This window comes from Haliotis cracherodii, unplaced genomic scaffold (genome assembly GCF_022045235.1).
Source record: "Haliotis cracherodii isolate W230 unplaced genomic scaffold, xgHalCrac1.p SCAF_11, whole genome shotgun sequence".
Taxonomy (NCBI): domain Eukaryota; kingdom Metazoa; phylum Mollusca; class Gastropoda; order Lepetellida; family Haliotidae; genus Haliotis; species Haliotis cracherodii.
The window spans coordinates 12,966,095-12,984,707 of NW_027266266.1; the positions used below are offsets into that span (position 1 = coordinate 12,966,095).

The 18,613-nt window shown below is 38.4% G+C and overlaps 1 protein-coding gene across 17 annotated transcripts in view; it reads right to left on the bottom strand.

Moving 5' to 3' along the window:
* The window catches only part of LOC139456225 (RIMS-binding protein 2-like), a 316,067-nt gene that overhangs the window by 45,989 nt on the left and 251,465 nt on the right, over positions 1 to 18,613 (bottom strand). For 16 of the 17 annotated variants that reach the window (XM_071237818.1, XM_071237826.1, XM_071237825.1 and 13 more), the window contains 5 exons: positions 14,718 to 14,840; positions 8,558 to 8,662; positions 8,149 to 8,199; positions 6,544 to 6,784; positions 3,361 to 3,447 (listed from right to left, as the gene is read on the bottom strand). In XM_071237818.1, coding sequence (XP_071093919.1) covers positions 3,361 to 3,447; positions 6,544 to 6,784; positions 8,149 to 8,199; positions 8,558 to 8,662; positions 14,718 to 14,840 — 607 coding nt within the window. The remainder of the gene's footprint in view (positions 1 to 3,360; positions 3,448 to 6,543; positions 6,785 to 8,148; positions 8,200 to 8,557; positions 8,663 to 14,717; positions 14,841 to 18,613) is intronic. The other variant, XM_071237829.1, reaches the window with a different exon arrangement.

Genomic DNA, 18,613 nt, shown 5'->3' on the forward strand with positions numbered 1-18,613 from the left:
CTTGGAACCTTAAATGTCAGAACATTGGTCAAAGCTTCCAGGAACATTGGCCTTCTGGCATATTGTACGCTCTTTCTATAGGTTTAGATTCTCTGTCCTCTAATGACATTAACATGAACTTTGGATAAAGTGTGTTACATCTCTATTGATCACTAATATGAAAACTTTCTCAGACATATAGCAAAAGTACCTCATATTTACGGATTATTCAAAGAATTTGAAATTCTTGTACAAAATCCTTTGTTATAATAAACATTCATATAAAAGCAATATAGTAAAGTACTGAATGTTTAATTTAATTTTCCTATCAATTTTCAAAATTTGAATTTAAAATTCAACATTGAATTATAATTAATTCAATATTTGTTATGTTTTGATTATCAAAGAATTACAAAAAAAGAAACACCCATTTGTAAATCTGATACCAAAATGCAGACATGATCATACTCTTCTATATATTTTGAGCCAAAGGTCTTTCAGTTATTAAAACTGTCCATTTGCCAATTAATACATCATATCAGTGTAAATCATTTATCAGGTTTATGGCCCATAATCATGAAATAAACAAGTTTGTTACTAATTAATGTTATTTATCCTACAAAAATATCCTACATTTTTTTAGACCCAGGTCCTCCGAGAAAGCCCATCTTGTAGCCAAGTTAATGAGGCTTTATAAATCAGAAACCTTTACAATTTCTAATAATAATCTGTCATGGTCTCCGATGTTTTTTATGAGCTTCAGTAATGGAAAAGGTTGCATGTTTCACTGCCACAAGATGAACCATGGACATCCTCGTCAGAGAATCAACATCCACACGCTGGCGTGGTCTTGTTTACGACACACCAAAATGGATTCCTCTTGGGCGATAGCTTCGTAACGAGTGATTACTACAGGAAACAGAAGCGGGTTTTTACTGACGTCACATGCAATCAAACGACTACCGATTACTATCTTCCTCTGAATAGATCTATCACATAAAGATGTTATTTTAAGACTTATTTGAGGTACTTTTATAGCACATTTAAGAGTTACATTTGTGGGGAAACTTGAAAACAGGTGTAAAGGTCTGACAACTCTTGGCAATTACCATTATAGATTCCAACAGGGAAATGTGAATTTTCTAATGAACCAAAATACACTCTCTCTTCAAACAGATTGCTCAAACAAATTAATTTTTAATATTTCTTTTACATTCACTTTTTGGTAAATGACAAGTATTATTATGAAGAGAAAGAAAAGTGCAAATTTGATAATTTTTTCAAATGACATTGCCATGGAAAGTTTGTTTTTTCTTACAATTCAAATTGTCACTGAATGAGCTGGTTATATAGAATATCAAATAATATGGTTTAAAGATGTGTTCAATGAACATAATAAGATGCATAAAACTGTCTAGAAGCTTAAGCCAAAAGCTGATCCAACAGAGAAACTAACAGTTTCAATAACATCTAGTCTCTCAGTGTCAGATGAACAAAAATATTGCATTGTTTATCTATTTATCTAAAAGTGCATTATTGTGTTACGTTGCTTATTGTGAAGAAAATAATGGTTAAAAACAGTAATGTAACAAACAGTGCTTAAAAGCAATGCAAGATGTGTAACAGTATCATCTTAAAGTTGCATCCAGATACGGCATAGTTTCATTATTTAGAAAAATATATAAATGACTAAAAAATTTAATTTTAGCCATTTTTTAAAAGATATTGTTGGTAAGGTGAAAAAAGGTATTTTCAATTTGTAAAAAATATCACAGAGGTTATTTTCCCTCCCCTTTTGAACCAATTTCTCTAATGGCCTGAAATTAGGTAGGGATTAATTAAGTATTTTTTAATATTTTTAAAATTGTATTCAAATTTGGTGAAATTTTTGGCTGGCATAACAGTTGACCATGTTATCAAAAAATATTTTGATAGTTCAACTGGGATATTCAACCTACAATAAGCTTGTTTGTAGTTCATCTTTTTTCTAAAAAAATGATTTTGTTCGTTATTTAATACTGCACTTAGCAATATTCCAGCTATGTGACAGCGGCCTGTAAATAATCGTCTAGACCAGACAAGCCAGTCATTGATATTATGGGGGAATGATGTCATACAATGAACCATGTTACTGAGATACATTTAGCCGCCTCTTACAAGCACAGCTTGCTACCCAGGGACCTATTGTGACCCTGGATAGGACACAACAACAGGCAACTGTCCTAGTTACTTCATCCTTAGCAAATTTTAAAACTTTAAATAACACAGAGGGGTCAAGAACTTCAGTACCTTAGCAATTTTGACATACAGACGATCCAAATATTAAATCTCTACATCTTCTTCAGAAGAAAGCAAATTTGTGCTGAGTCACCTGTTTCTGATTCAGCTCAAGTTTTGAAAGTTAAAAAGTGAAATTTAAACTTTGTAACATCACTTTTTTAAGTTTGTTGAAAAATGAACGGGTCATGTGATCAGCAAATAAACCAATCAAATCATCAGAAACCCATTAAACTTCAAATTAAGAATTTAATCCATAAATGATAATTTAATTAGTACTGAATAAAACATATGCAGGAGTTATCTCCCCTTGAAATAAATGTTTTGCATGAGATTTCCTTATCCATGTTGAAATCCCGATTTTATGCCATCTGGATGCAACACTGTATTTTGCAAGTGCTCAACAATAACTTGTCATCAAAAAGTCTCAACAGTTTTACAGCATTTGAAAAGTTATGCTTAGAAGTGTAGGCACCTGACACAAGTATCCTATACAGGTGAGTTTGGTATTCTGCTGAGTCAGCCATATTCCAGCCACATCATGGCCGAGAGCACCAAGAAACCAGCTTCACACACTGTGCCCAGGGATTCGATCCTAGTATTTAGGTGTGATGGGTAAACGCTTTCACCACTAGGCCAATCACGTGACAAGATATTAGTGATTTTGATTGCGTGAATGTTGTTTTACGCAACACTCAGCACTATTTCAGCTATATCAGGGCGACAAAGCAAACCAGTTACGATGACAATAATCAACAGACATTGTTACCATCCAATCCTCAATTAAGTCAGTTCTTGGACGGAGGACGCCTATTATGACACTCCACCTTCGAAGTGTTCACATGAATATGATGACACAAATGATCACCAAATGTTCATTAAGTATGACACCCACCATGTTGCTAAAAATAGATGCAATTTCTTTCACATACCAAATTTCATCATAATATCAGAATATGACTCACACATTTGCCAGTGATAGGTGAAGCCTTAACAAACTACATACTTTCTGTAATAAACATATAAGCCTGTAAGAAAAACTTTGAAAATGTTATAATCATATCATAATAAATAACTACAAAATTCATAAAGAAATCCCCTCACCTGTATCAAGAGACTTGCTGGATTCGGAGGTTGGAATATAACCTACAGTTGACTCACTGAGGGAGAAATGGGAGGAGACCACGGGATCTAGATAAAGGTTTAGAAAGATGAAAATACAAGAAATTCTAAACTAACGTAAAAAGAAAGACAAAGAAAATTTGATCATGGCTACAGCAAATTGATTACTTACTCTTCACATATTTACCCTGAATCAAGATGGCTGACAAAATTTTCCCAAAATATTCATGACTTTTGAAAAGTAAAATTCTCTTGGTATACATGAATATTATAAAGCATTACAATCTAATATATATTGAGCTCTAATATGTCTGAGTTGATGCAGATAAGAATTTTTTAACAAGTGGTCAGGTTTATACAGTGTTTGCCAAGAGAGCAGAAAGTCGGTTGTTCATTCCCAGTAGTGTCATTCCAAAAGACTTTATAAAATGGAACTTGTTGTTTCCCTGCCCGGTGCTCGGCATTAAGGGGATGAAACAAGGACTGGTCAGCTTTGAGGGTACTGTGTCTGAGTGGGTTATTCACGTTCAACTGTGGCATGGTATCTCACTGAGCCAGCACACACCCATATATAATCGCAGTAATCTTGAATGCGACTCTAAACCCCATTTCACCTCACCTAACAAGGCAATAATTTAGACATGAAATACTATCTCTAATGAAGAAGCAGTTGTGAATAAAATAAGCATGTAATTTATATTCAGTGACCTAAAAGAAACCAATTGCCTCAGCTAAAAGATGAATTAAAGAGCAATACTTTAATATTACAATTCTCAGGCCATAACAGTTTTATCTGTTTATAAATGACTTATTTTATAGAAACAGCTATAGGCTGACAATAAAATTTGAGAAGCTAAATGTCTTGTAGAGAACCCACACTTCTGTTATTGATGTACTATGTTTTTTGTTTGTTTATTGTTTAATGCTGTACTCAGCAATATTCCAGCTATATGACGGCTGTGAAGTGTGAAGGGTGAAGGGATTTGTGATGAATAAAGGTTATAATGATAAATCAAGATAAAGCAGTAACAGTCAGATTCTCCCCAGGGAGTTCAGAAATCACAATCTTAAACTTCCACTCAATATCTCAGGAATGCAGATTCAGAAGCATTGATATAATTTAATCTTGAGGAGGTGAGGCAAAATCAGTCAATAAATAATCGAGCCTGGACCAGATTATCCAGTGATTGACATCATGAGCATCGATCTATGCAGTTGGGATATGATGACACGCATCAACAAAGTCAGCGAGCCTGACCACTCGATCCCATTAGTCGCCTCTTACGACAAGCATAGTCGCCTCTTACAGCAAGCCTGGGTCGCTGAAGACATGTTCTACACCTGATTAATCACCTTGGTTACAATAAAATTTAACACACACACATCCTTTTAGAAAATAAATTGGCTTTTTTAAAGATAATGCATTGGGGTGTCCATCCAATTAGTATATTTCATTATTCTATTGTAATGACAAATTAATAAGATTAATTTCAAAAATCCAGTCTGAGTATATTTTGATGCGCCATGGTTGTCTGACAGTCAAAGATAATGGTAAGTTATACCAAACAGTGACCTTTTAATGTTCAAATTGCTTGCAGAAAATCTTAACCAATATTAATTTGAACAGCGAAGCTGTAGATCCAAATGCCATTGTACCATGAGTTTAACTAACCAACAAATGTCAAAATATCTTTCTTCACTAGGTTAATGTCGTAGCTTTTGATGGCAAGCTGTTGTTTTTTATGAGAAAACAGAATATGTTCCTTAATATTCAAACTTTCCTGTACAAATGCCATTAAAGGAACTAATCACATTTGTTATATTTGATGCTCATTTTTCAAGAAAACTTTGCTTTAAACATAGGAGGAAAACTGTTTGTATATCTTGTATTTTTTAGGAAATCACTATTTTTCCTTCTGTGTTAAAGATGGTTCTAATTAAACCTATTAGTATAATTAGGTTTGTTACGTTTGATGCTCATTTTTCAAGACAAACTTTACTTCATACATAGGAGGAAAACTGGTGATATACATGTTTGTATATCTTGTAATTTTTAGGAAATCACTATTTTTCCTTCTGTGTTAAAGATGGTTTAATTAGTATTATAAAATGAATATAATATTAGTATAATAAGTTTGTTTATATTTCAGGATCAGTTTGCTATAATTTCAAGCAAAGCTTACTTTATAACTATTCTAACACAGGACAAAAATGGTGATATTCAACTTGTATGTATTGTATAGTTTTGGAAATCACTACTTTTCTTCACGTGTTATACATGTACTTTCACCTGCTTCTTTCAGAATACACCAATATTCCAAGTGACCTTTAGGGCCCACTTGCACAAAGCGATCTTAGCGATACGACTATTGTGAGCCTATGTTAAAGTATGGGACTTACTATCATCTTAGTGCTAAGATCGCTTTGTGCAAGTGGGCCCTGGTCATGTATAACAGGTGAGTTGAGGTGAAATGAGGTTTAACATCACGTCAAAGATCTCTGCACTTATATAGCAACGTGCATGCGCATGTGTGTGTGTCCGCTTGTACTAGTCCGGACTAATGCTGATTTATAGTGCTAGCCCACTGAGATACCATGCCGCAGTTTAACATGAATACCCCACTAAGACATAGTATACTGACTCCGAGCCGACCAGTACTTGTTTAATCCCATTAATACCGATCGCCAGACAGGATAACAACAAGTACCATCTTTTAACGTCTTTTGGTATGACGTGGCCAGGGATCGAACCCAGGACCTTCCGCTCTCCACGTGGGCCATCATGTAAACACAGAGAATCATCAGGTTCAGGGAATAAAAGCTTTACACCACATCTTCCTCAGGCAAGGCGACAATATGGTTGTGCTTAACGTGGATCTTGTTATTTACCTACTTCTGGCATCAGCAAAGACTTTATTTGAATGAATGACCAGGTATTTCAGTAACATTTCCTGGGTATTTGATCATAAGTTACAACTATACATCAAACCTGGTAAAATTTCTTGCATTAAACATTGTGTATAAATCGCACCTTGTTATTAAATATACCAAAACGATAAAAAATTCATGCACCAAATTCTATAGAAATGGCACCAGATCACCAAAGGCGCCACTTTGCCTGGAGAATATGTAACAATAGAGAAAATGCTGAAAAACACCACAAACCCTCTACTGAGTGACCATTTTGATTGGAGGAAGATCTTCGATTATAACTGTTGCTAGGCAACAAGGGGAGAGCATCAGTACCAGTAGATATATGTTGCGTTCTCTCGGTCTGTATTTCTGTGGAAGTGGTTAGAGCTCTGTGATGCAGAGCTTCATGTTTAATTGCTGTAAGTTCGGACTTCAAGTCAGCTTGTCGGTGTTCATGCACCTGGCACTGACGTTCTAGGTCTTGTATTCTTATCTGTAAAATAGTTGATTTGTTGTTGCAAAAATGTTTAAGATTCAACGTGAGTTTTAAGCTATAAGAGGGCTCTAATGGCCCAAAAAGCAGTCCCAGGTTGTTAATGTCATTTAATATTAATTCATTTTATATGATAAATTACATTTAATGATATATATTACGAACGAACAAAAGAATGAATGAATGAAGAACGAATGAATGGATGAATGAAAGCATAGACATTAGCAATGAATGAATAAATGAAGAGTGAGTGAGTGAGTATGGTTTTACGAAGCTTTTAGCAATATTTCAGCAATATCACGGCGGGGGACACCAGCAATTGGCTTCACACATTGTACCCATGTTGGGAATCAAACCCAGGTCTTCGGCGGTGACGGGCAAATGCTTTAACCACTAGGCTACCCAACCACCCCCAATGAATGAACAGACAAAAGCAATGACTGAATTAATGCATAGACCAGAGCTCCAGATAAGCTGCGTATCTGCGTGAAATACGCATCAGAAATGCAGAAATACGCAGTAAAATATAATCCAAGCGTATCAAATACGCAACGAACATTACAGATACGCTACAAAAATAATATTTGTGCGTATCATCAAAATATTGTGAAGTAACCCTGCGTATTCGATTAGCAAAACTTATTTTGAAATTATAAACGGGCATTCCGTCAACCTTGCCAAACTCCACGATGACAGTCACATCATGATCATTTGCCATCACACTTTCGTGCGGAAGTATCGTGGTATTTTTAAGTCCTATAAAGCTCTCAAACCCACACGACACCAGTTTGCAGGGACTAGATGAGTAGTGTTTTTAAATATTTAACTTAAATACCCACATGTGTAAAAACTAGTGGGTAACAGAAATTTGAATACGCAGATAGAATTACTGATACCTAATGATTTTAAAATGCATGGGTAAAATACCCACAACACCAAAAGCTTATCTGGAGCTCTGATAGACAATAAGAATAGAAGAATGAATGAATGAATGAATGAATGAATGAATGAATGAATGAATGAATGAATATCCCAAAACAATTGTCTCAATTCTGGATAGGAAATAAATTGCATGTGGCCAAGCTCCACACACACTGACCCACCAATGATCAGCGAGTCAGGGAGTGAGTGAGTGAGTAAGTGAGTATGGTTTTACGCCGCTTTTGTCAATATTCCAGCAATATCATGGCGGGGGACACCAGAAATGGGCTTCACACATTGTACCCATGTCGGGAATCGAACCCGGGTCTTCGGCATGACGAGCGAATGCTTTAACCACTAGGCTACCCAACTGCCGCCGACGGGTCATCAAGTTACCTGGGATGTAGTTTCAGAAATACCTGGAACAAAAGACAATGGCTCACCTGGAGTTCCCGCACTGCTGTCTCGTGTTCTATTTTTGCCTCTTCCTGTGACTGTAACAGAAATAAGTCAATGGGTGATGAAATCCTGGTACAATCAAGGGGCACAACTCAGCAAAGTGAACTGTGGCACCTCAAACTTTTTTTAGTTATTTACTTAAATATTTATTGGAAAACTTCCAAATTGTATTTTGTATTTAATATAGTACTATCGATATGGAGAATGATTTTATTCTGTTTTTGAAGAAAGTCGGGTTTAGGTGTTTCCTCTTGCTAACCATGGGTCCTACTCAGTACCCACCCGAACCGAGTACCTGATTTACCTGTCCCAGCCCTACTTGTGATCATGCTATCCCATTTTCGAAGCCATTTTGGAGAAAATGGGTTTCAACCCACAAATAGTGTTTCCTACCTCATGCAGCCGGTCAATCTCACTCTGTTTGTGCTCAAGTTTTCGGAGTGCTTCCTGATAGTCATTGTCCAACTGGTGGAGCTGCTCTGATGATTGCTGGAGATCCTGTAACATAAGGGGAGATAAGTCAGTGAGATTGTGTTCCTGTGAAGTAAAGGGGAAATAAGTCAGTGAGATTGTGTTCCTGTAAAGTAAGGGGAGATATGTCAGTGAGATTGTGTTCCTGAAAAGTAAGATATGTCAGTGAGATTGTGTTCCTGTAAAGTAAGGGGAGATAAGTAAGTGAGATTGTGTTCCTGTGAAGGGGAGATATGTCAGTGAGATTGTGTTCCTGTAAAGTAAGGGGAGATAAGCCAGTGAGATTGTGTTCCTGTGAAGAAGGGTCAAAAGTCAGCGAGCTTGTGTCCCTGTAAAGTTAGGGGAGATTACTTCTACTTGTCATGTCCTCACTCAGGGCCGGTGCAGGATGACAGAAGGCTTGGAGATTCCAGCCTCTTTCATCTAGTATTGTCCTTTACCTTCCCTGTTAATGTGGTCCTTGACTTTCTCTGTTAATGTGGTCCCTACTTTCTCTGTTAATGTGGTCCTTTACTTTCTCTGTTAATGTGGTCCCTACTTTCTCTGTTAATGTGGTCCTTGACTTTCTCTGTTAATGTGGTCCCTACTTTCTCTGTTAATGTGGTCCTTGACTTTCTCTGTTAATGTGGTCCTTGACTTTCTCTGTTAATGTGGTCCCTTACTTTCTCAGTTAATGTGGTCCTTGACTTTCTCTGTTAATGTGGTCCTTGACTTTCTCTGTTAATGTGGTCCCTACTTTCTCTGTTAATGTGGTCCTTGACTTTCTCTGTTAATGTGGTCCTTGACTTTCTCTGTTAATGTGGTCCCTTACTTTCTCAGTTAATGTGGTCCTTGACTTTCTCTGTTAATGTGGTCCTTGACTTTCTCTGTTAATGTGGTCCCTTACTTTCTCAGTTAATGTGGTCCTTGGCTTTCTCTGTTAATTTGGTCCTTACTTTCTCTGTTAATTTGGTCCTTACTTTCTCTGTTAATTTGGTCTTTACTTTCTTTTTTAATGTGGTCCCTACTTTCTCTGTTAATGTGGTCCTTACTTTCTCTGTTAATTTGGTCTTTACTTTCTTTTTTAATGTGGTCCTTACTTTCTCTGTTAATGTGGTCCTTGACTTTCTCTGTTAATGTGGTCCTTGACTTTCTCTGTTAATGTGGTCCTTGACTTTCTCTGTTAATTTGGTCCTTGACTTTCTCTGTTGATGTGGTCCTTGACTTTCTCTGTTAATGTGGTCTCTGACTTTCTCTGTTAATTTGGTCCTTACTTTCTCTGTTAATGTGGTCCTTTACTTTCTCTGTTAATGTGGTCCTTGACTTTCTCTATTAATGTGGTCCTTTACTTTCTCTGTTAATTTGGTCCTTACTTTCTGTTAATGTGGTCCTTTACTTTCTTTGCTAATGTGGTCCTTGACTTTCTCTGTTAATGTGGCCCTTACTCTATCAATGTGGTCCTTGTTTTTCTTTGTTAATGTGGTCCTTACTCTCTGTTAATGTGGTCCTGTACTCTCCCTTTTAATGTGGTCCTTTACTTTCTCTGTTAATGTGGTCCTTACTCTATCAATGTGGTCCTTGACTTACTCTATCAATGTGGTCCTTGACTTACTCTATCAATGTGGTCCCTTACTCTCTCCGCTATGGTGGTCCCTTACTCTCTCCGCTAAGGTGGTCCCTTACTCTCTCCGCTAAGGTGTCCCCTTACTCTCTCTGCTAAGGTGGTCCCTTACTCTCTCCGCTAAGGTGGTCCCTTACTCTCTCCGCTAAGGTGGTCCCTTACTCCTTGTTAACTGCCTGCATTACCAAGTATATGGGTTTCACTCATTGTATGCTGTCAGGAACCTCAGTCCTTGGCATGACAAGCCAACAGGCTAGCCAACACCACTCCTAACATCTCTGCTAATCCGTCACTGACATAAGTGCTGATGCAAAACACAACAGCAGCAAGCTAATGACCCTCCAACAGAATCAGGTGGAAGAGCACTCCAAGTGAGAATGGTTCTCCGACTCTAATTAACAGAAAACCATTACCATTCCTTTCATGTAACAACTGCCGTTAAACAGGAGTGATACAGTAGACTGTTGTCCCCGAGCCAACTCAGATTGTCCTTGGGTTAGAGAAGAGTGACCTTTACAGGCAGCAAGTGTTCCTGCTGCAGCATGGTGGGAAACAGATGGGAATCATGCAGACACTGTAACTGGTGTCTGTACTCTGCCTTGGATTAATGATAAGAACGAGTAGTTGTGTTGACTGAAGCGCATTGAGTGGCCACAAGACAGGCATGCAGGACACTGGCTGACCACTGGCTGACCACTAACTGACCACTGGCTGCAGGTGGGGTCACGTTCTAATGCAGCAGGGTAACCCTACAGAGGGATCGGGTTCTGCAATATGCTGGCTCTCTGATATTTGGGTCTAGATGGTACAAGTGCCTTGGCTTGAACTGGTGAGGTGATCTTGGGTCAAATGTCGCATTCAAGATTATTGTACTCTTAAATTGTAATTGTGCATGCGTGCGTGCGTGCGTGCATGCGTGTGTGTGTGTGTTAGTGTCAGTGTGTGTGTTTTAGTGAATTAGTGTGTACTTCTGTTTGTACTGATACCTGTTTTATAGTTCTAGTCAATTAAGATACCATGCCACAGTTTAACACAGATACCCCACTCAGACATAGTGTAATGACAGCCAGTCCCTGTTTGAGCCCCTTTATGCTATGCACTAGGGGGCTAACATCTACCATCTTTTAACATGGAACGAGGCCATGGAGGCAGTGTTGGGTTAAACTGGGGCATTGTTTCTGTGTAATCATAAACTGTTTGATTGATATACAAGATCAAATTTTAGTTTAACAGATCAAGAAAGTGTCTTTTGAATTTTGATGTTGTTTAACACCACACACAGCAACATTCCATGCTATTCCAGCTATATGATGGCTGTCTGTAAATAATCGAGTAGGACCAGACAATCCAGTTATTGACATCATAAATATCGATCCACACAATTGGGATCGATGACATGCATCAACCAAGTCAACGAGCCTGACCATCCACTCTCGTTACTTGCCTCTTACAACAAGCATAGTCGCCTGTTACGTCAAGATTGGGTTGCTGAAGACCTATTCTAACCCAAGAATGTTTAAGGTTCGAGAGACCAAGGATCGTAATGGGATTCAAACCAACAATTGCAGGAAAGGGACCACTGAGCCACTTGTGCCTCTTGAACGCTTGGGAATATTTGAGTAGTAAGTAGCATGTGTGGGATACTGATTCAGCTTTATCTTTATCACTGACTGTTTACTGAAGTTGTGAACATCAAAGACCTGCATTGTTTTTTTCAAAACTGTATTACTGGCTATAAGAAAGCTACGCAAAAAATCACAAAAAACAATGAAGAACAAAGCGTGGGAAATTTCATGATAAAACATTGTTCTATCATGACATCATTTCTGAGATTCAAACATGCGCTTGAAACTTGATTGGACATCATTCTTTAGAGGGGAGTGTCTCATGAGTTCCCTGTAGGTGTAGCTGGGCAATGTAGATATACGCAGTGGCTGAACTATTGCATCGAAAAGCGGGAGAGATATGACAATCGGTATTGTGAGAAAAGGTATAGATGATTGACATACAAATGTGAGAACATGCTGGAAAGACCAAATTTAAACCCCCTGTTCATAAAATGGACTTGTCCGATATTCCTGAGGTCAGATTCTGTGGAGGGAGTCATCATTACTGAAATAGGGGTAAATATTTCTAAAGCTTGTCCATGTTAGTTGTATCCTTAAAGACGCTGTACATAATGTTGATATCTCATATAAGAAATAATCGACTCATGGTCATTGTTCATCGTTGTTTTATTGTATGATAAGCAACGACCACTAGTCACTTATTTCTTAAAAAAGCACCATCTGTTGTTATTCACCTCACTTAGAAATATTTCCACTACACAAATCCTGCCTCTAAATAAGTGAGTCTGGACCATACAAACCAATGATTGATAACATGAGCAACATCACACAATAAGGGTACAATGACACTCAATCAACCAAGTCACCGAGTCAGACCGATCCATTCACATGATGCTGGGGACCACTTAACCTGAAATCCCAACGACATTTAACCCCAGATCACTCACTCACTCAGTACAAAGTCAGATGACGTCTGTACTGCTAAAGACGACTGAATGAGCCTTCAACCCCATCCACAAAAAAAACCCAACTCGATGTAAACTTTACATACCAACATAAATGAACACATTTCTCCCGAAAGCCACTAATAGAGGGAATCCTTTACCACGACAGGTCTTAAATATGTGTGGGTTTGGGGTCAGTTTCACGCGTTACATCACTGTCTTGTTAATAAATCAGCTACATGCTCATTCGTCATCTATCAGCAACAGCTCCTAATCACCGAGCATCACACAGACGGAGATGGGAGCATTGTGACTCTATGTCTGTTCAACCTCCACAAGATAATCCCTCTCTGAATCCTCAGACCTCAAATTTATCAAATGTGTCTCTAGCCTGCGTCCCTTTTCAGTCAGGTTTGTTTGTTGTTTAATGCCTCATCCAGCAATATTGCGATTAAACACATGTTTTTTTTTTAAAATAAGGGGGGCACTGGTGGCCCAGTCGTCCATGGCGACCCAGTTCGCTGTGCAGAGTTGTGTCCCTTATGAATCCTTTCTATGATTGTGGGTTCGAATCCTAGTTCGCCTCAATTATGTTTCTAGGTTTGTCACTACCATACCCATGCTCGTGGGTTTCACCGAAGTAGTAAACGTCTGAGACCTGCATCACTTCTGGCTTTCCTCCCACATTAAGCTGACACACCGTGATATAACTGGAATACTGTTAAAAGCGACTTTAAACCTTACTCACTCACTGCCAGGAAGCCTAGCATGCTATTACATGCTGAAGATGTGACTAAATTGGATCAAATTGTCAGACTCGGTGACTTGGTTGACTGTATACCATCTGCTATGGACACTGATCGTTATATCAACCACTGGTTTGTCTAACCGGTCCTATATCATTATTTGTGTTGGTTGGTTTGTTTATTGTTTAAAGCCGCACTCAGCAATATTCCAGCTATATGACGACGGTCTGTAAATAATCGAGTCTGGACCAGACAATCCAGTGATTGATATCATGAGCATCGGTCCACACAATTGGGATCAATGAAACGTATCAACCAAGTCAGTGAGCGTGACAACCCGATCCCGTTAGTCGCCTTTTACGACAAGCAAAGTCACCTTTTACGGCAAGCATGGGTTGCTGAAGAACTGTTCTTTCCCGGAATCTTCATGGGTCTGGTTTGTCTAACCCGTCTTATCTTATATCATTATTTGTGACCAACCATGAGATAAGGGACCTTATGTGTGAAAAATCAAATTTCGACTTTTCATTATAAATTAATTGTACAGTATTTTCGGAACACAATAATACAATTCACAAGGTTCAATTCGTATGTATAACATTTGGCCTTATTTTCTGACTTATAACTGTTTTTGTAATAATTGCGGCTTTTACACATAATGTCTGATGAATTGAAAGTGGACTGTATGCTGAAAGCTTTTGAAATAATGTTTTTATTACGCTACAAACTAACGAGAGAAGAATAAGATTTTCTTCTTTTACTGTCCGCACACATGGCAATCTTCACTGAAGTAAATTGAGATCAAAGTCTTTATGACGTCATAGCACAATAGTATCCTAGCACCCACCAGGTCCTTTTTCTTCTGGTGGGTCAAAACCCGTGAAGATCCGGGGTAGAATAGGTCTTCAGCAACCCATTATTGCCGTAAAAGGCAACTATGCTTGTCGTAAGAGGCGACTAACGGGATCGGGTGGTCAGGCTCGCTGACTTGGTTGATGCATGTCATCGATCTCAATTCAGTGGATCGATGCTCATGATGTCAATCACTGGATTGTCTGGTCCAGCCTCGATTATTTACAGGCCGTCATATAGCTTGAATATTGCTGAGTGCGGCGTTAAACAACAAACAAACTCTGGTGGGTCAAAATATGCAGGTCGCCATGATGCACTTGACAACACAAAACTCGAACAGACACTGCACGGAGATGTTGTGATGATACCTACCCTGACAAGTATCTCCAAGCTATCGACCTTGTACTGCAACGTAGAGACGTCCTCCTTGGCTACCTCTCGTTCCTGCTGGACTTCTGCAAGTGAAAGACGTAGTGTGCTGCATTCCTCGTTGACCTGCAAACGCAAGAGGAGACAATTCATTTTCATGCAATGTTAAAAGCATACCATGAGACAGGGGCATTCAAAGCAAGCATCAAAATCAATGTGAATCTGGGATTCAAACTCCTGGCACAGCAAAGGGACACAACTCTCCATATATAGCATTGCATCTTGGCGCCTGTGACCACATACTATGTCAACCTGCCCGGACCATTTGTTTGGGGGAATCGACTGGCTGACCTTGAACTTGGCCTCAAAAAGAAAAATAGTGATCTCAAAGGATGACAATTCCTAAACAAAACTTCATCTCCATCTTCATCTTCATATGTTCAGCTCTTCCTTTAAAAAAAAAAAAAAATCTTTTTGAAGCAGTGACCAAAACACCTCAGGCCCATTTTGGACTGAGAGAGTCAGTATAGATTCACGCCCATATCTCTGAAATATCACAGAGGCTCAACTGACTGTACCCAAGTTGAACTCGAACCCAGGTCTTTGGCATGATGAGCTGATGAGGCTACCTATCCATCCCACCCCCTACAGAATAAAAAAAGGTTTGTCCCAACTATGGGCTTGGTCATATTAATGAATAACGACCCAGATTCTAACTGATGAAAAATGGTCACATGTATTGTGCAAGTCACTGAAGAAAATCTTGTCCACATTGATGACAGATTGTCCCGTGGTTTAACGGGCAAATAATAGCGAGTGCATAAATCCACGCTCAATGTACATCTTCCACGGACAAGCATTCCCTTAATGCTCATCAGATGGGGATTACGAAAGGAATGGTATAGCATCATGGAATCTTGCAACCAATTTTCAACAAATCATTACAAATCCCCTTATAGATCTACCTATGCTGGCGCCAATTGGGACGCTCACCGATTTATCTTGAAAAAATATACTTCAAATAGTTTGTCTCGTTTGATTCCCAGGTGAAGGGATCTGTGACAAATAAAGGTCATAAAGATAAATCAAGATAAAGCAGTAACAGTCGGACTCTCCCCAGGGAGTTCAGAACGGACAATCGTAAACTTCCACTCAATATCTCAGGAATGCAGATTCAGAAGCATTTAGATCATTTAATCTTGAGGAGGTGAGGCAACATCAGTCAATAAATAATCGAGTCTGGACCAGATTAACCAGTGATTGACATCATGAGCATCGATCTATGCAATTGGGATACAATGACACGCATCAACCAGTAAGTGAGCCTGACCACCCGATCCATTTAGTCACCTTTTTCGACATTCTAACCCAGATTTCTACAATGGCATTATATTGAAATCCAGCATTACCTTGAGATGGCATTATAGAAAGTATCCCTATACAAGGACATGAATACATGGTATTATAACAATTGAAAAAGACACATTCCTTTTTAAGACTCTGGAATAACATATATTGGTATTGGCCGATTCCAGAGAGAAACATGGCCCCAAGTAACTGCATAGATATAAAAAGAAAGATATTGTAATTAATTTTCTAAATATATGTACTATATATTTAGATCATTAATTACAATATAGATCTTTTTATATCCATGAGGCCACCCTTGATCACCAGACATGCATCAAGAAAGGTTATGCACACCCACCAGGAACTATTTTTAATGAGAATGGATTTTTACCAAAATGGCAAAATCTTCAAAGGAAATAACCCCTTGTCCCAATCTACACATTCAGATTAGTGTAAATGTCATGCACATGCAGTAGAAGTTCAAAGTAATATTGTCATCGCTGAAGTTGACTGACAGATGCACCTTGAAATATGAGGTGACACCGAGAGGGATTTCATAATCAATCAATACTTCATCAAACATGGAGTTTTATGCTTTTGTTTGATATTTTTCACTGTGAGTGAGTATGGTTTCACGCTACTTTTAAAAATATTCCAGCAATATCACGGCAGGGGACACCAGAAATGGGCTTCACACATTGTACCCATGTCGGGAATCGAACCCGGGTCTTCGGCGTGACAAGCACACGCTTTAACCGCTAGGCTACCCAACCGCCCCTGAAACTATAAGAAGTCTATCTGAGAAACAATGAACTTAAAGAACTGAATCCTGTCCAATTAATATCGACACGCAGCTGATGAAATGTAAAACTAAGAAATATAGAATTCCATATTGAAACAGCTAATGCTGTGCACCAACATGGCCTGACATTAAACTATCTGAAACACTGCTCAGGAAATCTGCTTCCCTAATAAATTCTCATTATCACCACAAACATTTCTTGCAAGCTGTGGGTTGTATGGCAACTTGGACGTTAAATATTCTTGTCTCCATCGAGACGAACCATTCAAAACATTACTTTCAACGAAAGAGATGCAATCTATTCCATTACCAGCTGTCCGACACGTAAAACAAAACGTTGTTAATATCTTTCTTGGAATGGGTGCTAATAGCATCCTGGGGCGTGTTTCGTGTTTGTTTCATTTACAATAACATATCAGTCCTACATCGTACATTATGTAAAACACTGACTGAAGATAAAGATTTCGTTAATAAATGAAAAGGCGAATAAAAGCGACAACGATTTTCATAGCCACAAGAAATCTCTGCTAAAAGCAGAGTCGATTATAGATTGATAGAAATTGTAGACAGCTAGCAAACCTGAATTCTATGAACTTGAGCTACGGTTTAAAACAATGTCCTCCCATATCCAGGGCCTGATCTACAAAGTGATTTTAGCATGTATGACTCCACTCCTGCTGTGTTCATATAAGTACATTGATTGTATGGTGGAATGTGGCCCAGGTGGGTAGTGTGGTGAAGCCAAGCACAAAGAGACCTGATGATAGAAACTTGTGGCTGGTAGTGTGACCACCCATTGTGGGGGAATCAAGACACACTGTCTTATCATCACCCTCCTCCTCCTCCTCCTCCTCACCATCACCATTATCATCATCTTTTTCATCATCTTCATTATCATCATCATCATCATCGCCATCATCATCACCATCATCATCATCATCATCATCGCCATCATTAACATCATCTTTATCACCATCATCTTTATCACCATCAACATCTTTATCACCATCAACATCTTTATCACCATCAACATCTTTATCACCATCATCTTTATCACCATCAACATCTTTATCATCATCATCTTTATCACCATCATCATCTTTATCACCATCATCTTTATCACCATTATCATCTTTATGATCATCATCATCATCAACATCATCATCATCATCATCGCCATCATCATCATCATCGCCATCATTAACATCATCTTTATCGACATCATCTTTATCACCATCATCTTTATCACCATCATCATCTTTATCACCATCATCTTTATCACCATCATCATCTTTATCATCATCATCACCATCATCACCATCCCCATCCTCACCACCATCATCATCATCATCATCACCATCATCATCACCACCATCATCATCATCTTTATCACCATCATCATCACCACCATCATCATCATCTTTATCACCATCATCTTTATCACCATCATCATCTTTATCACCATCATCTTTATCATCATCATCATCTTTATCACCAGCATCATCTTTATCATCACCATCATCTTTATCACCATCATCATCTTTATCACCATCATCATCATCATCTTTATCACCATCATCATCACCATCCCCATCCTCACCACCATCATCATCATCATCATCACCACCATCATCATCACCACCATCATCATCATCTTTATCACCATCATCTTTATCACCATCATCATCATCATCATCATCTTTATCACCATCATCTTTATCATCATCATCATCTTTATCACCATCAT